Source organism: Mustela erminea, chromosome 10 (assembly GCF_009829155.1).
Source record: "Mustela erminea isolate mMusErm1 chromosome 10, mMusErm1.Pri, whole genome shotgun sequence".
Lineage (NCBI taxonomy): Eukaryota > Metazoa > Chordata > Mammalia > Carnivora > Mustelidae > Mustela > Mustela erminea.
In genome coordinates this window covers 1,372,011-1,397,625 of record NC_045623.1, presented here as the reverse complement: position 1 = coordinate 1,397,625, position 25,615 = coordinate 1,372,011, and the positions used below count along the sequence as shown (strand labels likewise).

At 34.7% G+C, this 25,615-nt stretch overlaps 2 protein-coding genes and 1 non-coding gene across 13 annotated transcripts in view; 2 read left to right on the top strand and 1 right to left on the bottom strand.

Moving 5' to 3' along the window:
* HORMAD1 (HORMA domain containing 1) overlaps positions 1–21,259 on the top strand; it is a 33,459-nt gene extending 12,200 nt beyond the window's left edge. The window contains exons 1-17 of one of the 10 annotated variants that reach the window (XM_032302186.1): positions 890–1,389; positions 2,724–2,786; positions 3,469–3,613; positions 6,515–6,578; positions 7,143–7,179; positions 7,772–7,850; positions 9,072–9,092; positions 9,351–9,377; positions 9,538–9,548; positions 10,695–10,762; positions 11,273–11,424; positions 13,074–13,333; positions 14,705–14,771; positions 14,855–14,931; positions 15,842–15,925; positions 17,993–18,064; positions 20,311–21,255. In XM_032302186.1, coding sequence (XP_032158077.1) covers positions 2,754–2,786; positions 3,469–3,613; positions 6,515–6,578; positions 7,143–7,179; positions 7,772–7,850; positions 9,072–9,092; positions 9,351–9,377; positions 9,538–9,548; positions 10,695–10,762; positions 11,273–11,424; positions 13,074–13,333; positions 14,705–14,771; positions 14,855–14,931; positions 15,842–15,925; positions 17,993–18,064; positions 20,311–20,391 — 1,278 coding nt within the window. In that variant the 5' untranslated portion in view covers positions 890–1,389; positions 2,724–2,753 and the 3' untranslated portion in view covers positions 20,392–21,255. Of the gene's footprint in view, positions 1–886; positions 1,390–1,414; positions 1,608–2,723; positions 2,787–3,468; positions 3,614–6,513; positions 6,579–7,142; positions 7,180–7,771; positions 7,851–9,071; positions 9,093–9,350; positions 9,378–9,537; positions 9,549–10,694; positions 10,763–11,272; positions 11,425–13,073; positions 13,334–14,704; positions 14,772–14,854; positions 14,932–15,841; positions 15,926–17,992; positions 18,065–20,310 lie in introns of those variants that run through there. The other 9 variants (XM_032302185.1, XM_032302183.1, XM_032302187.1 and 6 more) reach the window with 9 other exon arrangements.
* LOC116568439 lies at positions 2,870–3,055 on the bottom strand. The gene has a single exon (XR_004276634.1). It is a non-coding gene; the product is annotated as a U2 spliceosomal RNA (small nuclear RNA).
* Positions 21,260–21,795: 536 nt separating the features above from the next.
* Positions 21,796–25,615, top strand: part of GOLPH3L (golgi phosphoprotein 3 like) — a 40,809-nt gene continuing 36,989 nt past the window's right edge. Inside the window, exons 1-3 of one of the 2 annotated variants that reach the window (XM_032302195.1) lie at positions 21,844–22,011; positions 22,458–22,594; positions 23,838–24,032. In XM_032302195.1, the coding sequence (XP_032158086.1) occupies positions 23,850–24,032 (183 nt within the window). In that variant the 5' untranslated portion in view covers positions 21,844–22,011; positions 22,458–22,594; positions 23,838–23,849. Of the gene's footprint in view, positions 22,012–22,457; positions 22,595–23,837; positions 24,033–25,615 lie in introns of both variants that reach the window. The other variant, XM_032302194.1, reaches the window with a different exon arrangement.

Sequence of the window (25,615 nt, the reverse complement as noted above, 5' to 3'; positions counted from 1 at the left end):
ATCTTTCTAGTTACTTCACTCATGTAACTGCTCCAACCCGAGCCCTTCGCCTAGTCATATTTTCACAATTTACTATTTTTTGTCCAACTCAGTATATAAGCATTCAGCTCTGCTTCCTTGGGTCTTAACTTATCTTCTGAAGACTCCAAGGTGCAAAGATACAATTAAAGAAGATATAATTAAAATTTGTATGTTTTCTCCTATTAATCTGTTTTGTTGTTGTTGTTGTTGTTAGTTAAATTCATAGGTCCAGTCAGAGACCCTAAGAAAATATAAATTATTCATTCCCTAGAGCATTATTCTGATTCTGTGATTCTAGATAAGCTATTTACTTTTTCATTTTTTCTATAGTTGTTAATAACTCAAAAGTAAATTTAATACAAAGTACCAAATCATAAACCTAATGTGTCATTATTGTGGTGTCATGGCTCCCCCTCTGGCAAGGCTGAAATTGGTTTTGGAAACCAAATTTACCTGAAACGGTTTCCTCATCTCTAAAAATCGGAGAAATACTTGTGTTTTCTTCCTAAGATAAAGGTCTTAGAAGAACGAAAGTAGGAATAAGATAGAAGAAGAAGTGAATTTTGAAAGTAGCTTGTGAACTTCAGGCATGAGAGAACTATAAAGCAAAATGATTATTAGACCAGGGGATTTTCACAATTTTTGACTGAAAAAAAGGTTCTCCTGATTGACACTGGGCAAATCTTTTCTTACTGGGGCGGCTGTTTTCTAACTGGTTATGCAGACATATCGAAGTTAATGAATAATTATGTTTACACTGCTAACACAACTTATTCGGACATAAAACAATTTGTAAACAGCTTGTACTCTTCAGCAATCTCCAACTACAGACCAGCTCTGATTTTATTATTGTTTCTAAATGAGATATTAACTACCCTCGAAGCTCTCCACTGTCCCCACAGACAGCAAAGTAGAAATATCTAAGTAGAGACTGCCAGAGTACCTGGTTTCCTGAAGACACAGGAGACTAAGGTGGGAATGGAATGCATTTGTGGCAGATCCAGTAAGAAAATCATAGAAAACAATCAGAAATTAACAGGGTTAACTAAACGGCGGTTGAGAACACTTTAGTCACCTTAGTAAAGCTAAGTATTTTGGAAAGGCTTGGCACATGCCGTTACTTAAGCTTTGCCTACTGGCAATCTGGCATTTCTCTGACAGAGACTGGCTCTTCAGCCTCTCGGGATTCCCAGAGCGCCTTGCGCGGCTCTTGGCGGGAAACTGCCTGGAGGTCACAACGCTGCTGCCGCGCCTGTGAGGGCAACGGTTGAGGGAAGACGCCTGCGCATCCCACAGAGTGCGTGCGTGCTGCGTGGTGCAGGTTTCGTGGTCGCTGGTGCCAGTCCTCAGACGTTCCGTAATGTATATGTTTGTTTGCTTGTTTGTTTGTTTGTTTTCTTTCGTGTTTGTTTTTGGTTTTTGCTTTTTAATCTTTTTCTGAAACCTCCCAACTACTTTTAAGTTCCTTAAAGACTTAATGGTGAAACATGGGGGTGGGGGGTGGAATGTAGACCTACTTACTCCTCACCAGAGGTTCTTGAGACGAGGTTAACTCTGGCGTCTCGTCCAGGTTTCGTCAGGATCAGGTAAAACAGTAAATTGTCTCTTCTGGGACCTCTTCCAGTTGGATTTTCCGCTTAAGAAAAGTGAAACTGGGGACCAAAAAAACTGAAACTTAGTGAAAACATCAGTCGTAATTGAGAAATCAGAATCAGCCAAAATCTGGAATATTTTCTGTTCCTCTTTTGCGGTTGTTCCACAGAGTAGGACACTATGTTGTTATACTGAGAGCCATGCTGAAGTTCAGTAAAGGATCTTTACCAGATTCGGTCCTTTTGAAACTACAAATTTAAAACAAAAAATTCAGGATTTTTTTTTCCATTTTCTTTCTTTCTTGTTTGTTTGGTTTTTTTTAAAGACTTTTTTTGATATCATTATTCATTTGAGAGAAATAGCGCGGGAGAGAGCACACAGGAGAGTGGAGGGAGAGCGGGGAGCGGGAGCAGAGAAGGGAGGAGGGGGAAGGAGAAGGGAGCAGGGAGCTAGAGGAGAGAGGGGCTCCTCAGGATCCTGACCGGGGCCTGAGTTGAAGACAGACAGCAGGTCTGTCGCCAGGCGTCCCCACCGTTGTTTGTTTTGTTTTTGTTTTGGGGGGTTTTTTTAGGTATACATATATGAAAGATCTTTATTATAATGAATTAGTCACACAATTAAAAGGCCCAAGATCTGCAGTTATCAAGCTGGAGACCCAAGAAAGAGTTAAAGTTTCAATTTAAGTCCAAAGGCAGGAAAAGACAGATGTCCCAGCATAGCAGACAGGCAGGAGGCGTTCCTTCTTACTCAGGTTTTGTGTTTCATTCAGATCTTCAGTTGACAGGGTGAGGCCTGTTAACCCTAGGGAGGGCAATCTGCTTTGCTCAGTCCTGCAACTCAAATGTTGATCTCATCCACAACACCCTCACAGACACACCCAGAACAAAAAACTTAAGATTACTTTAAAGAGTTTGGCAAGGGCAGTTTTCATTACTTAATACCTACCTAACTGTAACCATGTAGTCAATGCTTGAATACATCGATTTGTTTATGTAAAATTTATTTACATGAAATTATTCACATAAAAAAGTCTGACTTTACATGTAATAAACTAGAATGTTAGGGATAAAAATAGGATCTGAAGTTAAAGCTTTTATTTGTATCATAAGGTTGAATTAAAGAAAAAACTTTATCCGAAGATGGCCACTGCACAATTGCAAAGAACTTCCATGGTATGATTTTGTATACTTTAATATATGCTAATTTAGCTAATTTTATTGTTTATTGAAGTCTCAATTATTTTTATATTCTAAAGTTAGAATCAACTCTTTATAGAGTCAATGGAGAATTATAGTAGATATTTGATGCAGTGAATTAAATAATTGGTTCAAATTCAATTTAGATAAGGTGTGAATAAATGCTATTCTCTTGCTTTGATGAAATTATCATTCTTAGCAGTCCATTCCTACACTTGATCTTAGCCAAAAGGCCAAGAAGCGATTTAGCAGTCCATTCCTAGGAAATGAATGTACATGCTTCACAAAGATAAAATTCTCATCGTTGCACAGTTCTTGTGTTATAGTTACCTGTGTCAAACCTAGTTGGCAACTAAAGAGAAAAGAAGTGTTATCTATCATGTGCTTGCAGTCAGCTGCAGGAGGATTTTTGACATGATTTTTAACTACTTTTTGCATTTTACCTTTAAGCGGCAACCCTGGAATTACCCTCACATCTTAAAAGCCACTCTGACTTTCTGGGGTTTACTAACTACTACGGCTAGGATTTTTTTTTTTTTAATTGTTAGAATTCTTTGGGAAAGTATCATGCTTATGCAAAATTAGATCTACTCAAAGTTCTGGAAGATGTTATTTTTAATAAATCTAAATGATATGTTTAAATTTTCCTTGAATTTAGAGTGCACTGGTGTTTCCCAATAAGATATCAACAGAGCAACAGTCTTTAGTGTTAGTGAAGAGGCTCCTAGCAGTTTCAGTATCCTGTATCACATATTTGAGAGGAATATTTCCTGAATGTGCTTATGGAACAAGATACCTAGATGGTAATGTCATGTTTATATTTTGCTTATTTCAATTTTTTTAGATGTAATGTTTATTTTTAAAATTTTCTTTAGATGTGCCTGGGTGGCCCAGTGGGTTAAAGTGTCCGACTCTTGATTTCAGCTCAGGTCTCAATCTCAGGGTCATGAGTTCAAGCCTGTGTTGGGTCCTTGCTAGGTGTGGGAGCCTGTTTTAAAAAAAACCACGCATACACAAAACTCTTTCTTTAAATGTGTTTTTATTTTGGCTTGCTTTAAAACTGTGATATTTTTGACCCAGCAATTGTACTACTAGGTATCTACCCCAAAGATACAAATGTAGTGATCCGAAGGGGCACCTGAACCCCAGTGTTTATAGCAGAAATATCCTCAATAACCACTATGGAAAGAGCCCCAATGTCCCTTGACAGATAAATGGATAAAGATGTGGTGTGTGAGTATGTATGTATATGTGTGCATACACATACACACACACACACAGTAGAAAGTACTCAGCCATCAAAAAATGAAATCTTAAAAAAAATGAAATCATGCCATTTGCAACAACATGGATGGAACTAGAGGGTATTATGTGAAGTGAAATAAGTCAATCAGAAAAGGACAATTATCATATGAACTCATTCATGTGGAATTTAATAAACAAAATGAGGGGCGCCTGGGTGGCTCAGTGGGTTAAGGCCTCTGCCTTTAGCTCAGGTCATGATCCTAGTGTCCTGGGATCAAGCCCGGTATCAGGCTCTCTCCTCAGCTGAGAGCCTGCTTCCACCTCTCTCTGTCTCTGCCTGCCTCTCTGCGTACTTGTGATCTCTGTCAAATAAATAAACAAAATCTTTTTTTAAAAAAAAATGAGATCAAAGGGGAAGAGAGGAAAAAATAAGACAAAATCAGAGAGGGAGACAAACCATAAGACTCTTAAATAGGAAACAAACTGAGGGTTGCTGAGGTTGTTGGTGAGTGGGGTAACTGGGTGATGGACATTGAGGAGAGCACACTGTATTGTAATGAGCACTGGGTATTATATGAGACTGATTAATCACTGAACTCTACCTCTGAAACTAATAATATTTATGTTAATCAAATTTAAATAAAATAAGAAAAAATAATAGATAAAACTAATTTTTACTTAGAGATTTTCTAATAATAGCTTTATTAAGATATGATTCACATGCCTGACAATTCATGCATTTAAAGTGCACAGTTGAATGATTTTTAGTGTATTCAAATTGGTGTGCAATCATTACCGCAGTCAATTTTAGAACATTTCATTAATCCATAAGGTAACTCCATAACCAACTAAATGGCTCTCCAGTTCCCCTACCTCCCCAGTCTTAGACATCCACCAATCTGCTCTCTATCTCTATGGATTTGCCTATTTTGAATATTTCATGTAAAAGGAATCATACAATATGTAGTCCTTTGTGATCAGCTTCTCTCACCTAATGTTTTTAAGGTTATTGCTATGGCAACGTGAATTAGTACTTTATTCTCTTATTGCTGAATAATATTCCATTATGTGGATATACCACATTTCAATTATTCATTCATCAGTTGAAGAACCTTTGTTTCAGTTGTTTCCACTTTTTGGCTATTTATATTTTTCTTTTTTCTTTTCTTTTCTTTCTTTCTTTTTTTTTTTTAAATTTGAGAGAGAGCACCCATGAGCAGGAGCGGGGAGGGGCATAGGGAGATAATCTCAAGCAGACTCCACACTGAGCTTGGAGCCAGACACGGAGCTCGATTTCACAATCTTGAGATCATGACCTGAGCGAAAATCAGAGTCAGACGCTGAACCAACTGAGCCACCCAGGCACCCAATTTTTTTGGCTATTATAAATAATGTCACATTCGTGTACAAGTTTTTGTGTGGACTAAGTGGTTTTTAAAAAGTATATTCAAGGGGTGCCTGGGTGGTGCAGTCGGTTCAGCATCCAACTCAAGTTTCAGTTCAGGTCTGGTATCATGGTCGTGAGATTGTTCCCACTAGGGGCTTAGCAATCAGCAGAGTCAGCTTGAATTTCTCTCCCTCTGCCCCTCCCCCTTGTACACTCACTCTCTCTCTCACTGAAATAAATCTTTTAAAAGTATATTTAATACCTTTGGATGCACTTAATCATAATATTTTTTCCTCAATTTCTCAAGTTTAATTTTATCTGACATTACTCTTATAATGACAAATATGTAGATAAAAGTATACTATTATTAATAGCTTTGTACAGTGGTAGTTAGTATGTGTTGTGTTATTTTAAGGAAGTAAAAATAATATAGTCTATTTATACTACAGTAATCATTCATTACCCAGGTCATAGTATATACCTAATTCTGAGTGCTAACTATGTGCTGGGCAATATGTGAAGTGCTATGTTATGTATTATATCTTGTTAATTCATATTATAGGCCTATGAGTTAGACATTATCCCTATTTTTCAGATAAGGAACCCGAGATAGAAATCTCAGTACTTTCCATTGTATTACCTGTTGCTTTCCTGCAGGAAAGTTCTCTATCTCTGGTAGCTAAATTCTTGGTCTTCTGCCAGTTAAATTCTTGGTCTTTTGCAAGTATTTAATTGGGATAAGGACCTGCAAATACTAAGACTCTTGGATAATGATGGTGTGAAAGCATTATATCTGACTTTAAATATTTTATAACTTTTAATAATTTTTTTTCTACCCATTAACATGATCCTAGTCATTATGGTGTCATTTTATAATAAGGAAAAAAATATTCTTTGTTTCCATAAAACGTTTCTTCTTTTAAATTATATTAATATCAACCATCTGGAAGTTCATTGCTATTTAATAATATAATATACCTCTAATACACAGTAAAGAAAATAATCTTCAGTTAAATTTCTAGTCATTTACTAATCTTAAGCAACTCTATATTTATATAATTTTGGTGTTTAGATCTTTGTGTCAAAATTCTGAGAGAAGATAAAAACTGTCCAGGATCTACACAGTTAGTGAAGTGGTAAGTAAAAGAATACCTAATGATACTAAATTATTTTTTTTCTTAAATCACATTCTTTTTTTATACCTTGGATACCTTTCAGTGTTTAACCTAATTTTAGTAATTCCCTTTTCAATACTAGATACCATTTTTGGATTTTTGCCTTAAAATTTTCCTTTATTCTATGCTCCATGTGAACAGAATTCATTTTCCTATTAGTGTTCCCCACAAGTAGCTGTCAGATATTTTACCTTCTATCCCAAACCATCCTCTATCAACATTTTATATTTCTGCCACTATTTGTTTTGTTTTATTATTTTAAGATGGTTAATAAGAAGGGAACTTTAGGGAGACCAGCTGGCTCAGTCATTAGGACATGTGGCTATTGATCTCAGGGTTGTAAGTTTGAGCCCCACACTGGGTATAGAGATTGCTTAAAAGAAAAAAAATCTTATTAAAAAAAAGAATAACAAGAAAATTTATGTTAGTAATGAGATAACATGGAAAACTTATTAAAAGAATTAAAAGAGTTCTTTTCTGGAAGTGCATTCAGTGCTTTGTTATGAATCCTTTGTTATTTTTTAGGATGCTAGGATGCTACGATGCTTTGCAAAAAAAATACGTAAGTCAGTATCTCCTTATCTTTTCTCTTCTACAGTTTATACTCCACAAATGTAACAGCAATTACTGCAAAGTAAAACTTTAATTTAAACTAACTTGTGCATAGGACAGTCCAAATTACTCAAAAGTTTGAACATTTGAACATTTTAAAGACTAATATTTAACTCAGTTTAAACTAATAGAGTTAATACTTAACAAATTTGCCAAGCCTGTTTTAATTGTTGACATGTATTTGTTTTAGTAATGCATATTAACTTATAAAAACTTAATGAATTAAAATAATTCATTTATTAGTTTCACATGCCTCCTACAATTTTGTTTATACTAATAATTTAATAAATTATTTCTTCGTGAGAGTTCAAAAATAAATTTCTGTGTAATCTAGGTTAAATTGTCACAAATTCTAAATAAGGAAATTCCAATTAAAAAGTGTTTACTGTAGAGTATTAGCATGTTTATATCAGCACATATAAAAAAGTCAAGCTCGAAACAAAATTGTAAAAAAGAAAATTTTATTTCTGGTCACTAACCTCCCTTATTAAAGCATTAAATATTTAATACTAATTAAATACTGAGTGACTGCTGTGTGCTAGACACATATTCCAGGTGGTCAACGAGACAAAGAGGATCCCTTCTCTAGTGGGAAAACAGTCAATAAAACAAGTAATTCAGGTAATTTCCAATTGTGTTAAAGGCCAATAAAATATTGAAGGAAAGTGTGTCGCAGGTGGAGAGGTGGGGTAACTTTAAATAGGGTGGTCCTGAGTAGGTGATGATGAGGGAGCACGAGGCTGTCAGCCCACCGAAACTCACCTAGGTTCTAGAACTTCATCAGATGACATTTAAGCTGAAACTTGATTGAGAAGAAACCAGCCAGGCATTGACTTTGGGAGAGAATATTCCTGACAGAACACGAATACAAAGAGTTGAAGGGGGAGTTGAGAGAGTTCAAGGAACAAAGAGGAACAGTGTGAATGGGAATAGAATGCAATGAGTAGTAAGGGAGGGAGAATAGTTTTAGAGGAGCCTGAGGAGATAGGCAGGGCCAGAGCATTCAGAAGTGTGTATAGGTAAGGAGTTTGGATTTTATTTTAAGTGCATATAAAAAACATTTGAAAGTTTCAAATAGAAATGTAACGTCAGGGGTGCCTGGGTGGCTCAGGGGACTAAAGCCTTTGCCTTTGGCTCAGGTCATGATCCCAGGGTCCTGGAATCGAGCCCCACTTTGGGCTCTCTGCTCAGCAGGGAACCTGCTTCCTCCTCTCTCTCTGCCTGCTTCTCTGCCTACTTGTGATCTCTCTCTGTCAAATAAATAAATAAAATCTTAAAAAAAAAAAAAAGCAGAATCCTGAACTCTGCTTTTCTCTTTTCAAGATCAGTTCTTACATTGTAAGGGTTTGATGTTATTTCACAATATATATTTTCCTTGTAACTGGCAGAAATGCATGTATTTTCTTATGTCAATGACATGAATGTCAACCTTCAGTAAGTCAACTAGAAATAGATATTTGGGGGAATAAGGAAGGACATCCAAGGTTTTGCTTTATATACATCATATTTTCTGCAAGATTATTTCTTATTAGGAATAAATGTTGAAATAAGACAATTCTTGGGGCGCCTGGGTGGCTCAGTGGGTTAAGCCGCTGCCTTCGGCTCAGGTCATGATCTCAGGGTCCTGGGATCGAGTCCCACATCGGGCTCTCTGCTCAGCAGGGAGCCTGCTTCCTCCTCTCTCTCTCTGCCTGCCTCTCTGCCTACTTGTGATTTCTCTCTGTCAAATAAATAAATAAAATCTTAAAAAAAAAAAAAAAAAAGAAATAAGACAATTCTTGTGATCCATCAAGAAAAAATATTTCATAGAGTAAAAGTAAGATTTTTGTTCTTTTATTTCAGCTAAGGATGGTTGTTCTAGCTGTAAGTATTTTTAAATTGTATGTTCTTTCTTAAAGACTGTCCTTGCTTATTTAAATAACACTAAAACCAGCAATTGATGTGTCACTTTATTCAAACACATGATCTATTTATTGGAAAAAAGTAACAAATTAATATTTTGGGGGGTCATTTTATATTTTGTTTTGCTGAATCCATTTAATAGTTTAGTCTAAATATCCAATTTAGTTCTCCTTGAATACTTAGACTTATATAACTCAATTGTAAATTATTTTTAAATAGGTATACACCAATCCAGAAGACCCTCAGGTAGGTATGCTTAAGTTAGTAAAGAAACATAATATCTCTAATATCTAAAAATAACATAAATTATAATAATATCTTATGCTTTTTTCCTTTTAATATTTTTATCTTATGCTTTTAATGATATTCACTCTTACATGTATTTTCACATTTGAACCTCATAAAGGCTTTTTTGAGGTAAGACAAGGTTTGTATTGTTATTTTTAAACAGATTAATATGCTTGCTACCAGAGAGATCCTGGGCCACAAATCCAAAACCCCTTAGAAATAACCTAAGTCTCCTAACTTGTGCTTTTATGTAACATTCTTTTTATAAAATTATGAAAGAGATTGAGTTTAACAAAAATGTGATACTTATCCTTGAACTTTGAATATTCATCCAATCCTGTCACATCCACTTGTTCATCTGACAATTAAAGAAGGGATTGCTACCATTATCATCTTCACTTTATAGGTAAGGAAACCTAGATACAAGGTTTCTTGCTAAGGTCACAGTGGCAGAACAAGAATTTGGAACCTATGAAGGCCAGCCCATGATCTTGGTGCTTTAAACATTGCACTATCGTTATTACAATATATTCATTCAGTCATGGAGAAGCAGATTGTTTTTAGAGAGAGAGAGCTGATTCCCCTTCCTGTGAGAGCACTGATATGTAAAGAAAGCATGTGTGTCCATGGTGACAAAGAAAATCTCATGAGCTGTGAATTAGTTGATTGTTCAGAAGCTAACTAATTGTTCAGAAAATATTCTTTTAGTTTCAGATGTTTTATATAGTTCAACATTTTTTCTTACAAGAGTAGCTTGCTGATTCACTAATATTTATGATTGTTTGGTGTGCCAGGCACTTTTATTAAGGGCTTTATATAAACTATCCTATTTGCTAAAAATTGTCAACCACCAATGACATAGGTACTATTTTCAGGCCCTATTATTAGCTGGGGAAACTAAAACCTAGAAGGCTTAAATAACTTGCTTCTGGTTACATATAGCAAGGATTTAAGTCCTGTGCTTAAAGCCATTCTGCTTGAGTAAGAGATAATACTGCCCCTCTTACCTGCCTCCTAAGGAGTTCCTTCCCTCTGGGATATATAATATACATTGCAATTAGTGGGAGAATATACATCTCTCTTGAGACTGAAGCCCCAAATCCCAAATCATGGGAATTTACTATTAGGACTTGAAAGTTTCAGTTGACCATTAAGGATTAACATTGCATAAAAAAACTATTAAATCAATGTTAAGAGTTATACATCAGCTGTATTTAGCTACTTGGCCACCAGCACTGTATATCAAATACATAACTGTAATGTTTTCTATTTAAGACAATTTCAGAATGTTACCAATTTAAATTCAAGTACACTAGTAATGGACCAGTCATGGACTTCATAAGGTATTTTATCATTTCCCTTTTGTAATACAGATTACCACTTACTTATATTAATACTATATTGCTAAACTTCAAGATTAATTCTGAAACTTCTCAAACATCCTCAATTAACCATTGAGGTGTGGCTGTACAAAATTCCTTTTGAACAGCTGCAAGCCGAGATTGTGTGGCTAATTATATACTATTTTAATTGTGAAACAGAGCCAAAGAGTAAGAAAGCTATGTATGCTTGAGTGATTAGAAATGTAATTAAAGTCCTTCACTCATTTCCTTTAAACATCTGATATAAAATTCATATTAATGTAAATAAAATTATTAGTTTATAACATTATTAATAATAATATTAGTGATATTGAATTTTAATAATAGTGACATTAAAACACACTTTATGGTGACTTTCAACTTAAAAACTTAATGATATAATAGGAATAAGAATCTCAAATAGTATGATGTAAAGTTGTTATTAGAAGCCATGGGTGTCATAAAAGAAATTAATGTGTGATTCTCTTACAGTAAAAACCAAAACAGTGAATCTAGTATGTCATCTGCTGACACCAAGAAAGCAAGTATTCTCCTGATTCGCAAGATTTATATTCTAATGCAAAATCTGGGACCTTTACCTAATGATGTTTGTTTGACCATGAAACTTTTCTACTACGATGAAGGTACCACTTATAATACATTCTGTTGTTACATATATGTTTTATTATTGAAACAATTAGTTTCCATCCTAAATGATTTTTTAAAAGATTTTTATTTATTTATTTGACAGAGAGAGAGAGAGAGATCACAAACAGGCAGAGAGAGAGGGGAAGCAGGCTCCCTGCCGGGCAGAGAGCCCAATGTGGGACTCGATCCCAGGACCCAGAGATCATGACCTACTGAGCCACGCAGGCACCCCCATCCTAAATGATTTTAAGCACCTCAAACTGTAATATAATTTTTGAAATTATAAAAATTTCATTTAATATCAGCATTTGAAAAAAAAAGATTCAGGGGCGCCTGGGCGACTTAGTTAATCCTGCCTTTGGCTCAGGTCATGATCTCAGGGTCCTGGGATTGAGCCCCACATTGGGCTTTCTGCTGAGAGAGAAGTCTGCTTCTCCCTTTCCCTCTGTGCCATTCCATTTGTGTGCTCTCTCTCTCTCTATCCAATAAATAAATAAAATCTTTAAAAAAGAAAGATTTGGAAAATTAGACTTCTGAATATGCACAAACTTTTCCAGTGATATGAACATATCCATGTGAGGTACAGCCTCACTCATAATTAAAGAAATGGAACAATTGAGATGCCATTTTTCAACTTACCAGAGCAGTAAAATTTGTAAACCAATTATTGACAAGGGTATGGGAGAAAGCAGGCACTTTTATAATTCTTGAGAGAATGTATATAGGTGCAACAATTTTAGAGGACAATTTAGCAGTATCAAAATTTTAGATGCATGTTTACTTTAATCCAGAAAATCAAAAGTATCTTGGGAATATACTTAACACAAACATGCAATGTTATATGTTTATAAGGATACCATGCAACTTATTAAAAAGAATGCACTCTTAATTTATCCAAGGAATATTAAAAATGGATTAAAAAGAAAGGTTAAAAACAGCTAGGTAAGTATAGGGCACCTAGGTGGGTAAGTCAGTTAAAACTCAGACTCTTGATTTTGGCTCAAGTCATGATCTCAAGAGTTGTGAGATAGAGCCCCACTTGGGCTTCACACTCAGCACCAGTCAGCTTGTCCCTCTTCCTCTGCTTCTCCCCATCCTCAAACTCTCTCCCTGGCACACATGCACACCCACACACATGCTCGCTCGCTCTCTCTCTCTCTCTCTCTCAAATAAATAAAATCTTTTAAAAAACCAGCTAGGTATCAAAGAGTATGATCTTATTTGTGTTTTGTTAAGGATATACATATATCTGAAATATGTATTTTACATGTGTAGTATCTTCTAGAAGAACATAAAGCAACAACAATAATGACAACTAACATTTATTGACAACTTACATTGTGCCAATTCTGGTCTGAGGATTTAACACACTAACTCATTTAATACCCTACCCAATGGGGTAGGTACTATTATTATCCCCATTTCACAGATGAGAAAACCAAATCAAGGATGATAGATAACTTATTCAAGGTCAACAGTCAGTCAAGTGAAGAAAAAAAAGGTTGCCTTTTATAGTATTTGAAATGTTTTCAATCTGTATTTATTATATCATTATTATTATTATTAATATTATTATTATTATTATTATTATTATTATGTTCTCTTCAATTTCATGAACATCACAGCTTATACTTACTTTTCGCAGTCACACCCCCAGACTACCAGCCTCCTGGTTTTAAGGATGGTGATTGTGAAGGAGTGATATTTGAAGGGGAGCCTATGTACTTAAATGTGGGAGAAGTCCCAACACCTTTTCACACCTTCAAAGTAAAAGTAACTACTGAAAAAGAACGAATGGAAAATATTGATTCAGCTATATTATCACCAAAACAATTAAAAACACCACTTCAAAAAATTCTCATGGACAAAGATGATATAGAAGATGAACAGGAGCATTATATAAGTGTCAGTACATTTTAAAGTTATAAAGTATAATAGTAACAAGTGTTTGACTCAATTCTGAAGACTAATAGTTCTCAGTGATATTTGTATAAATACTGTATTATAATCATAAATTCAAGGTTGGTAGGGACCTTAAAGAAGGTATCAGCTTTTCATTTAAAAAATTTTTCCCTTGGTGCAAACACTATTCTCAGAAGTTTAAAAGCACAACTATTCTGAATGAAGCAGGGAAAGGTCTTGGAGGCCCAGACTCTCATCACCTCAACTACCCTTGTAGTGAACTCTGAGGAAACTCTTTGGTCTGGAGCATAATTTGAACCACTGAACTACTCCAATTGCCTAACTAATGTTGAAATCCTTTCTACCAATACCGCCACTAGATGCTCATTTTATACCTGTGCTTGAACTTTCTTGGGGCCTGCAAAGTCACTGTCCTGAAGCAGACAGGAAGTTCCCAGAAGGCAGGAAAACTGTGTTTCTTCTTTGTAATCCTCCTGTGCCTACCACATACGTGTGTACAGTGTGCATTCTCAATATTGGCTAAATGAATGGATGAATAAAAATATTTAAAAAGTCTCTTTTTTTAGTTGTAATTACTCAATCCCAGGAAATCTTTCACATTAACATGGTTGTTTCTTAATCTAATCTTTGTTGTTGTTCTGTTACCTCATTTTATTCTAAATTATAATCTCAGTACTTATGTAGAGAGTTTTCTTTTTTAATTCAGGCTCTGCCACATCCTAACAAATAGAAAATTCAGTTTTCAGCCAGTTTAGTCAAAGAAGTCTTCTCAAAACCTAAATCCCAGTGATGGTTTATAAACAAGTATAGCTGGGATTTATGTAGCATTCTTAAAATATTTAAAGCTTGTTGATGTATGTCACAAAGAGAAAAATAATTATAAAGTAGACATTAAACTTGTTACTATTTCTACCATACTATGACTGATAAATTTTATTCTTTACTAACTCCCTGAAGAGGGTTGGGGCATTTTTTATTCAAGTGTGTGATAACATCTGTAGAAAAATTCTGGAGATATAGAAGTAGTAGTTGTATGAACTTGTCTAATTCATTGCCCTCAAACAATAGTAAAAACTAAGGGTTCTTAGAACCATTATGTATTTTTTGAGAAAATTGTATATTTGTCCCTAAAATGACCCTGCAACGTAAAGTAGTAGTTTATACTTTGTCTGGATAAATACGGTACCTTGTTATGGTAATTCTAGGATTTTATTTCTACCAAGTGTAAGACAGTTGTAGTGGTGTGTTATATTTAACCTTCATGTAAAACACATTTGTTCATAAATATTTCTACCCAGTTGTTTTAATTGCTTTTTGGAATGAGTCCATTTTTTTCTTCATGTAATTATGTAGGATGATTTTGACCTTGAGACTAAAATGGAAGAGCAGAAAAAAACCCCTGGATCTTCTGATCTTGGAGGTAAGAAATTAATGAAAATGTAGATTGATTCACTTCCAATTCAATTTTATGCCATTTTAACTCTTTTTTTTTTTTTTTAACAGAACCAAATTTAGTTTGTGAGGAAGATGAAATTATGAGGTCTAAAGAAAGTCTAGATCTTTCAATTTCTCATTCTCAGGTACAAATTTGGTAATTCCACTCACTTTTAGCTTTTTTTTTTTCCAGAAGAATATTATATGTTTATTCAGTTAATTTTCAGGTTTCCTTATTATATCCAAGGTCTTTTAGAAGAAAATTAGGTCTTAAGAATGCTTTTTAACAAAATTTGAAAAGTATATGCTGAGCCATCTGGATGGCTCAGTCATTAGTCGTCTGCCTAATACTCAGGTCTTTGTCCCAGGGTCCTGGGATCGAGCCCTAGTAGGGCTCCCTGCTCGGCGGGGTGCCTGTTTCTCCCTCTCCTGTTCCCCTGCTGTATTCCCTCTCTTGCTATCTCTGTCAAATAAATAAGTAAAATCTTTTTTTTTAAAAAGTATATGTTGAAAAGTTTTAAGTATATTATTAAGGTCAATTTATTTAGTACTAAACCTAAATACTGTTCATAAAATTTCAGAATTTCAGAGAATCTTAAGTAATTATTCCACCACCTTTTGTATTTACAAATGGAGTATATAATACTTTTTGTTGCCTGGAGCAGACATGATTAATTTTGTTTTCCATAGACAATAAAATCTTGATATAACATTTAGATAAAAAGAACTTGAAAATAATGGGACTGATTATTGTCTATGTTCCTCTGCACTTCCCCTTTCTCCAGTGGGAGTGAGCTTAAGTTCTTATCTCTTGGAAGAGTAGTGTAGTGCCTGATGATCATTTGGGATTTTTTTCAGTTCAGTGAATGATCAATTATATACAGTATCAGTTTCACTATCTTTGCCTTTGCACTTTTTGTGACAGTAAGAACTACTTAAAATTAATGGTTTTCATTAACATAATAAGACCCTAGATTTTAAATTCCTGAATTTTGGAGCCCCATTATTATGTTTTAGAAAGTTTTTATTATGTGATTTTGTGTTATTATTTTCTAGGTTGAACAGTTAGTCTGTAAAACATCTGAACTTGATGTGTCTGAAAGCAAAACAAGAAGTGGAAAAATCTTTCAGAATAAAATGGTAAGTGTACCTTTAGATTTTTTTTTCCACTCTAACCTTATAACTTTTTCCCACATGTGAATTTATTTTGCTTCTTAACCCTTCCTTTATTGGACGAATATTTGGTAAGTACCTGTTATGTGTCAGGTACTTTACTAGGTGCTGGAGATATAACAGGAATAACACATAGTTCCTGCTCTTAGCTCAAAGTTTAGTAATTGGAGGTCAGTGATAGGGGGCCATGATAGCAGTTTGAATAGGCTACATGGAACAAAGGAAAGAATGGTGAATTTTACTCAAAGTACATAAAAGAGGAGAATTCAGGAAAGGCTTTGAGAAATGACACCATCATCCAGATTCCAAGGAGATTGCCTAGAATGCCAAAATATTCTCATGTTTTGTCTTGTAAATAAATTGTCTTGTTAAAAAGACATTAAAAATTAATGTTTTGTACATATTTTGCATAAAATGAATCTCATGTTTTTAAGCAAAAAACCCACTGGTTTATGTTAGTTTTCTATTTTTGCTAAATGGAAATTTGCATTTTATTTTAGACTTTTAAGTTACTCAAACTTTCCAAGATGAAGAAAAAGCATTCCGTAAAATATTATATCTAAATTTAGGAAACAAACAGCACACTCTAACAGTGGTATAGTGACATTTCTTTTCAACTCCTCATTCAGTGACATCATGTTGGTAGCTTGAAATTGGACATGATGAGAATATTCACAGCGTGGAAGTCAGCAAATACCTCAACACAGGATTTGTTACTCCTAGAGAACTGGTAGTTAAACATTTACCAGCACACTATTGATTATAGTGCCTTTTTTCGGTGTTTTTTTACCCCACAGTCTTTTTTTTTTTTTTTTTTCAAGTTTTTATTTATTATTTTCAGTAATCTCTGTCCCCAATTGGGGCTTGAACTGTGGTCATCCAACTGAGCCGGGAGGTCCCCTTTTCTTACATTCTCAATAGGAAGTTTGAACTGGTAGAAGGCAGTATTCAAACTAGGATGCCGATGAGACCAAGAGATAAAAGAATTTCAAAAATTAGTACAGCTAGCAGCAAAATGGCCTTGTAGGCAGCTTCTATTTAGGATGAGTATCCTTTACTAAGATATGGGGACAAAAGCAAGAATTAAAAAAAAAAATTATTAGGAAGGATTTTCTTGTAATAAGACATTAAGATACTTTGGGGACGTAAATTAATTTCTGAAATTGCCTATGTTTTTGGATATGAACTCTCTGCCACAGTACTCCTGATTTTGAGAATCATGGCTGAAGGATTGTTAGGAAATGGCAAGAAGTGAAAATATTTAATAGTATGTACACTAAGAAAGTTACTGAAAAGTACATTTTCGACATCAAAAAATAAGCATTTCCTTTTAGAGAATAGTAATAGACAGCTAATAATGTGTCATTATCCAATATTCACTTTAAAAATTGCATAGATAGCATTATTAACAATAGCTAAAATGTGGAAGAAACCTAAATATCCATCAATAAACAAATGGATAAACAAATGTAGTATATTTATACCATGGAATATTATTCAGCCACAGAAGGAATGAAGTACTAATGTATGCTTCAACATGGATAAACCTTGAAAACATGCTAAATGAAAGAAATCAGTCACAAAAGTCTACATATTATATGATCCTACTTATCTGAAAGTCCAGAATAGGGATTTCTATAGAGAGAGAGAAAGTCTTAGAGCTAGTGGGAGAAGGAAGGAATCAGGAAGTAATAAATTCAAAGAACCCAGGTATCTTATCTTAGTAGGACATAATTACACTAGGTATAATTTTTAAAAGAAAGAAGAGAATGAAGGAAGAAAATCAACCAGCCTCAGGTTTCTTTTTGGAGTGATGAAATTGTTCTAAAATGGACTACAATTATGGGTGCACAACTCTGATACTTAAAATTATTGAACTGTAAACTTTTAAATAAATGAATTGTATAGCATCTGAATTATATCTCAGGAAACCCTTTTTTAAAAACTGCATATAGTTGCCTATAGTTTAAAAAAATCAAGTGTTGGTTGTTCTTTGAGAAATAACCAATTAGTAATTATTCCGTCTTTGTGGAGGCTAATGGAAATCAACCAGTAAAATCTTCTAAAGAAAATCGGAAGAGAAGTCAACTTGAACCTGGGAGAACAGTAAGTCCTTACGATAATATACAGGTTGAATAAAATGGCAAGTATCAGACCATCATTACTATAGATTAAATTTTATTTTTATTTATTTATATATATTTAATGTATTTTTTTAGAGAGGGAGAGGGATCAGACGAGGGAGAGAGAAAAAAATCTAAAGCAGGCTCCATTCCCAGCACAGAGCCTGACTCAGTTTCACAACCTTGAGCTCTGACGTGAGCCAAAGTCAAGAGATGGAATGCTTAATGGACTGAGCCACCCAAGCACCCCTTGATTAAATTTTAAATGATAAATGTGATAATATCCCTGGATATTACCTCAAAGTACTGATATCCAAATCTTGTTTATATGTAATTGTTTCTTTTTTTTCTTATGTAATTGTTTCTAAAAAAATGAGGTGATTTTAAAATAAGATGTGTGAGGTTTATTAGTTTTTTTCTATGTAAATATTTACTGATTTATGAATGATTTGAAGAAGTTGGAAGAATTTATTAAAAAAATTAAAATCAGTATGTCCAGGGCCATTTTATTTACGTAGAGCTAAAATTGGGCCACAAATTTGATCTCAACTTCTGAGAGAGCAAAAGTGAAGTATAAATAAGTTACCAAATCAACTTGTTCCATAAAAAATAGCATCTCCTAGTACCTTAGGAAGAGAAAGAAAATTTTTTCTTTTTTTTTAATTTTTTAAAATCTTTTTTTCTTTTTTAAGATTTTTTGGTTATTTGACAGACAGAGATCACAAGCAGGCAGAGAGAAGGAGGAAGAGCAGAGAGCCCAATGCGGGACTCGATCCTAGGACCCTGGGATCATGACTGGAGCTTAAGGCAGATGCCTAATGACTGAGCCACCTGGTGCCCCAAATATTTATATTTTTCAACTAGAATTTTTAGTATTATTAGTAGGTTAACATTTAGGCAACTGAATAAGACTGCTTTAAAAAAATCAAACGTTGGGGCGCCTGGGTGGCTCAGTGGGTTAAGCCGCTGCCTTCGGCTCAGGTCATGATCTCAGAGTCCTGGGATCGAGTCCCGCATCGGGCTCTCTGCTCAGCGGAGAGCCTGCTTCCCTCTCTCTCTCTGCCTGTCTCTCCATCTACTTGTGATTTCTCTCTGTCAAATAAATAAATAAAATCTTTAAAAATAAATAAATAAATAAAATAAAAAAATAAAAAATAAAAAAATAAAACGTTAAAGGGGTATTCTCAAAAATATAGTTAATATTTTTTTCAATTTACATAACTCAAGAAGGGAATGAAATAACCTGACTCTTCATTAATTAATATATTAAGTCTTCCCAGTGTATTAAGCTTTGATTTTTTTTAGCAAAATCATCCAATTTGTATCATTAGAGAGGTTTTTTTAGAAAAATCAAAGTTGAGTTACTCAGGAATACTCTTAGGGGCACACCTGGGTGGCTCGGTTGTTAAGCATCTGCCTTCAGCTCAGGACATGATCCCAGGGTTCTGTGATCAAGTCCCACATCAGGCTCCCTGCTGGGCAGGGGAATCTGCTTCTCCTTCTCCCACTCCCCCTGCTTGTGTTCCCTCTGTCACTGTACCTCTCTGTCTAATAAATTAATAAAATCTTAAAAAAGAAAAAAAAATGGGGCGCCTGGGTGGCTCAGTGGGTTAAAGCCTCTGCCTTCGGCTTAGGTCATGATCTCAGGGTTCTGGGATCGAGTCCCACATCGGGCTCTCTGCTCAGCAGGGAGCGAGCTTCCTCCTCTCTCTCTCTCTGCCTGCCTCTCTGCCTACTTGTGATCTCTGTCAAATAAATAAAGTCTTTTAAAAAAAAAAAAGGAATACTTTAAGGAAGTTTAAGTCAGACACTGCTAAGTACCAGGGTTACAAAAAGAATAATACATGATTTAAATCTTACATGGTGCCATGTTTCATTATCTGTAGCTCATTTTAAAATCTTTTTTCCTTCTTATCCCCCCATAATATTTTAATATTTTGAGGACATAATGTTAGATCTGTGTTTTTGACTTCTCCAACAACCCGAATAAAGACCTTACACTTTATAAGTATATACTACAGCAGCCATCAGAAGATACATCAGTAATAAAATTTACCCTACTTTTTAAAGAATGCAGGTATTCTATCTTAGTAGGAAATAGTCATACTATGTATAATTTTAAAAAGAAAGGGAAGGATGGAACAAACAAATCTCAGAGACATGAAAAAAATCTGAAAGTAAAGACATGTAAGCTGAAAAGTATCCTTAGTAGTTGTTTTCTTTTGACAGGTCCTTCATCACTTTGATTCTTCCAGTCAAGAGTCAGTACCAAAAAGAAGAAAGTTTAGTGAACCAAAGGAGCATATATAAAAATTAATTTTTTCTTCTGCATGTTTGTGAAGTTCTCAACATTTCAACTACTGGACGATGTATTACTATTTTAACGTGTGTTTGCCATGTGAAAATTTAAAGATTGTGTTAAGCAGTTAGTACAAAAATAAATTTTTAGCTGTCATATTGTGATCCTTAATCTTATCTGAGACAATGCAAGAGAACTTTTGGATAAAACCAAAAGCACCAGTGTCATAATTGATTTTGCTCATTATCTACTCAATATTGACATATCTTCCATTTTGGTAGATACTTCCTTTAAACATATATTAACCTTTAATGCACTATAGAGCCAGTTTTAAAAACGAATAATGTTCATTTTGTTATTAAATTTTGGTAGGAATTTACTTTTTACTTATGTTAAAACTGTAACACTTAACTGGTTATTTGTCCCTGTGTCATTAAAACAATGTTCTTTGGTGCTTTGATAGAGTGTACTAACACGGTAATATATAACATACCATTAAAAATTGGTTATCTTTTTTAACTTTTTTTTTTTTTTTTTTTTTACTTCAAGGCAAAATGAGGACTGATTTTTAAGGTCTGACATTTTGGGCAGCATAAATAAAATATTCTTCAGCATCTAGACTCTTTCATGGCTTCTAATTTTTATTTAATTAGCAGAAAATGTTTGGGTACTCATTTTGAGATCATTTTGGTAAATACTGCTTTACAAGAGTTGAGCACACTTCCCAGAACCTTTGAGTGGTAGTGTGAAAGATACGGTGCGTTTAGGGAGAAATCCGAGACCTGGTTTCAGCTTTGATCATTTCCTTTGCCTTAAAAAAGAAAGACTTAAAACTTGGTCTGTTTGCTTCTTGCAGTTTTAGCAGCCGCATTATAAAACATAGATTACCCATAGGTTTGCCATTGAGAAGCGCTAATAGAGAAAGTTGGTGTGTATGTAATGGTAGAAATGTACCTAACCTGTTTAATGTAAACCAAATAAACGTCCACAAACTGACCCAGATCAGGTTTTTCTGGAACAGGAAAGTTGAGGACAAGCTAATTTTCGAAAACAACCAATTTTAAAGTGTTTATTTGTCCTTAGCTTTTTTGGATCCTAGCACATCTCCCCTAATTGTCCTAGTATACGCTGGTACAGTTAACACACCTGCTACAGAGATTTGACCAACAAAAACCTTTGTAGATCTGTAGCTTGCGCTAGCTCACTGAACGCTTTGATTGGCCGGTTTAATGGGCGTGGGGAGCGCAGCTCCCTTTCCTCTCTTCTACGAAGGTTACTTCATTGGATTGACCAGCTGTCAGGTTGACCCAAACCTGCCTCCTTTTGGTGGTGTTTGTCGGGATCGCAACACAATAGCCCGAGGAGAGCCTCCCCTTGTAAGCTCCGATTGGCTGGACTCAACCTTGGCGGTTTCTGATTGGTCCAATGAAGAAACACCAAGGTAGGTTGCCTAGGGATCCTGAGGAAGCTGATGTGTTATTCCTTCTCTGCATCGAAGGATCAGGAAGTTTGTAATCTCTGCGTGGCTGAGAAGTTTTTTTTACCTACTAGGACGTGGGGGAACAGGTGTCCCCCTAAAACAGAGCGCAGGCTGCTGTTTGTGTCCGGCTGTAACCCAGGAGTAACGTCAGGTAAGCAACGGAGAATATACATTTCCTAATGTACAAAAAAAGCCTACAGATTTTTTATTTTATGGGGAGAGGGAGGATTTTATTCAGTTAGTTTTTGGTCATTTTTTTTTCCCCAAATAAGATTTTTAACTAATAAATGCCCAGCGGGTATTAGTTCCTCAAAGTCCCCTCCTGCCCTTTTTTTCTCTGAAGACTTAAAGTTTCTTGGATTGGGTTAGCAAATAAACTCTGTTCACAGTGCTAGATAGGGTTAATGCCCTTAAGCATTTATATCACAGGGGTTTTTTCCTCCTTCACCCTTCTTCCCACCTCCCACCAAGAATTGTATTTGAAATATGGCCTTGTACAAAGAATCATTTGTAAGTCACTTTACTTGTATTTCTATTTTAAAATGTTCACATGCATTTCTGAGTATTCATTTTAATCAGTATATATTTATTGAGCAGTTACAACGTTAAAGACATTGTGCTAGTTGCTATGGAGACTATAAAAACCCAAGAAGACAATATCCCTGCCCTCAAGAAGTTTACAGTTGAGAGACAGCCATACCAAAAGAAAGACTATAATAAATACTTTAAAGGATGTAAGTATAAATAAAGCTCTGTGGAAGTATAGCTGAGAGAGAGACCAATTCTGGCCATGGGACATAAGGGTAATGGAGAAGGGTATTCACTTAAGGTTTTACCTGGATCTTCAATAGGCCTTTGAAGAATGGGTAGAATATAAAGAGGAAAGGAAAGGGGAGAGAACACCAGCATGGACAAAGGAGCAGAAATGGCAGCATGGGACCTGTTTGAAAAGTGGGTGTTAACAATATGTAACTGAGAGTAATGTAACGGGAAATATCCCTCGAACAGGATCCAGTCACAGACGCTTTTGAATGCATTCTTTTGAACATGAATAAGATATTCTTTTAAATAATTACTGATTAAAAATATTTGTCGTTTCAAAAACTGACATTTAGATTTATTTTAAAATAAAGTATGCTAACTTTATATCATACATGATTTAGTGCCATTTCTCTTGACTAGATTTTTTTAAAAACATCTGTAGTACATGGTATAAGAGGGCATGTGCTTTGATTTATTTTTTTTTTTGCAATTAAGAAAGAGATCATTAATCTTTTAACATTCTCTTTCTGATACTTTTTGTCAGCAGCTATTTGAGTATTTGCAAAATGGCTAGCTAGGGACAGAGATGAAAGTTTTCTGTGTATATGGAATTACTACACATGATCTTCTGAGTGTTATTCTGTAGATGCAGTTTCCAAAAGGAATGCATGAGATGAGTTATGGGAAGAAAATATGAGAATATATATATTTAGTTTTTCTTATTTTTTTAATTTCTCTGTTTTTATAATGTGCCATTGAATGTTTATAGAAGTTACATGTAGATTATTACATGGATTTTGGGGCCTGGATTCTCACAATTTTTTGCTGTCCCATATTATTTAACTTGGGGAGAATCCATTTTATGAAATACAGTTACAATGATGTGTATATACTCCTGGATTATAGATTATGCACATAAAATCAGCAGGGTTAAAGATGATCATTTCTAGAAGCAAAGAAAGATCGATCAATCATTTGTACCAATCTTTAATATTACTGATTTGATTTTCTGTCAATGCCTTCTTTACCTTCAAGCTATTGTACTTTGGAAAACATATTGTGTTACCCACCTAATTTTTCTGGTCTTTACTCCTTTCTCTATTTAAGTTTATATATATTTCTTATTTGTATACATTTGTAGTAGATCTGTATGAATATCAATATGTTCTGTTTACATAAGTTTTCTTACAGATATTTTTTCATCACCCTTTCCAGAAACAGGTGAGAATGACCACTTTAACTCACCGGGCCCGTCGCACTGAAGTAGGCAAGAACTCTGAAAAGAAGGTGGAAAGTGAGGAAGACACTAATCAAGACAGGAGTCCAGACAATGAAGATTCTGGTGACTCTAAGGATATTCGCCTCACACTTATGGAAGAAGTATTGCTCCTGGGACTAAAAGATAAAGAGGTAACACAGTTGGGTTTACTAGTCTTTCCCAAAGACTCTTGAATATTGGAATGTTTTTAAGAAGTAGTATGTCAGGGGACGCCTGGGTGGCTCAGTTGGTTAAGCAGCTGCCTTCGGCTCAGGTCATGATCCTAGTGTCCTGGGATCGAGTCCCACATCGGGCTCCTTGCTCAGTGGGGAGCCTGTTTCTCCCTCTGCCTCTGCCTGTCATTCTGTCTTCCCGTGCTCTCTCTCTCTGACAAATAAATAAAATTAAAAAAAAAAAAAGAAGAAGTAGTATGTCAGAATATTTTCATTAATGCTAAGTTCTAATGCTTAGAATTGTGCTCTAGCCATCAGGTGGGTGGGGGAGTTTGGGAGGGTAGCTGATATTTGGAGGGAAAATCCGGAAGTATAATTACTTAAAGGGTAATTTAATTACAAAATTCCTCCAAAATTTTAGAAGATAGGAGAGAGTAGAACACATGCAAAATTTTTGTACTTGTAGTTTCCCAAATGACATTGATGGTGAAATGGCCTCCTATTAAACCAAGAGGGCCCACACATTGAAATTGTCTTGAGCTGTGAGGAGGAAAATCTTTTAAATGACAAGACAAGAAATGTGTATGATTAGCTGTTTTATAAAAATAAACAGGAATAGGTTTAACTTGTAATGCAGTAGAAATAACTTTTTAAAAATTCTATTCTGTGGATCTTTAGAAATTAAATATCAACAACTGATAAATATTTTAATTTCAGAAAATGTTTTTAAATTAATTGCAGATTTCTCTTTCTAAGTTGTCCCTTGTTAATAGAACACTTCATAATAGAATTAGTCTTGAGAAAGCTGATCTTAGAGTATAACCACATATTTGCTAGTTCTTCTACTGTAATATATTATCCTTTATTTGTAATTTAACTTTTTATTGTATTTCACTTTCTTCCCTCATGAAGAGATTATGAAGAAATTTAACTTAGTATTTTAAACAACTATTTCTTTTCCAAGAAAGCTTTTAGTAATATAATGATAATGATAATAAAGGTACATTTATTGGCCTTCGTTTTGAAACTTAACAAATTAAAATGTTACTTTACATTAAAAAAGACTAAATTTGGCTTTGATAACTATCTTTAGCTAGTAATGAATTGGCTACAAACATCTAGTACCATCTATTCTTTTCTGCATTGATTCCTCAATTTGGGATTATCCTTGTTTCTTAGACTTTACATTCTCTATACCATGTTTCCCTTTTCTGTTTTTTTATCACATCAAATTACAGACTGGAACAAAACTTCCAAGACTTCTTATAGCCTGTGTATTGTTAAAACTAATATTAGAGACATGCACATATGCACTTGGCCAAGACACATATATCAGAAAATCTTGCCCGCAAGTGTACTTTCCTGTTTGCTGAGAAAGTTGATGAAACTCTAGTTTTATGAAAATTAAGCAAATGAAAATGCAAAACTGACTCTCCAAGAGACTATCAGAGTAGATCTGAAGATTAGGCGGCATAAATACTGTTTTGAGATGTTGACACAGTACCTAGGATGCGTTTGCTGACTGTAGAAGAGCGTATTAGAACTAAAAAGCTATTTGGTTT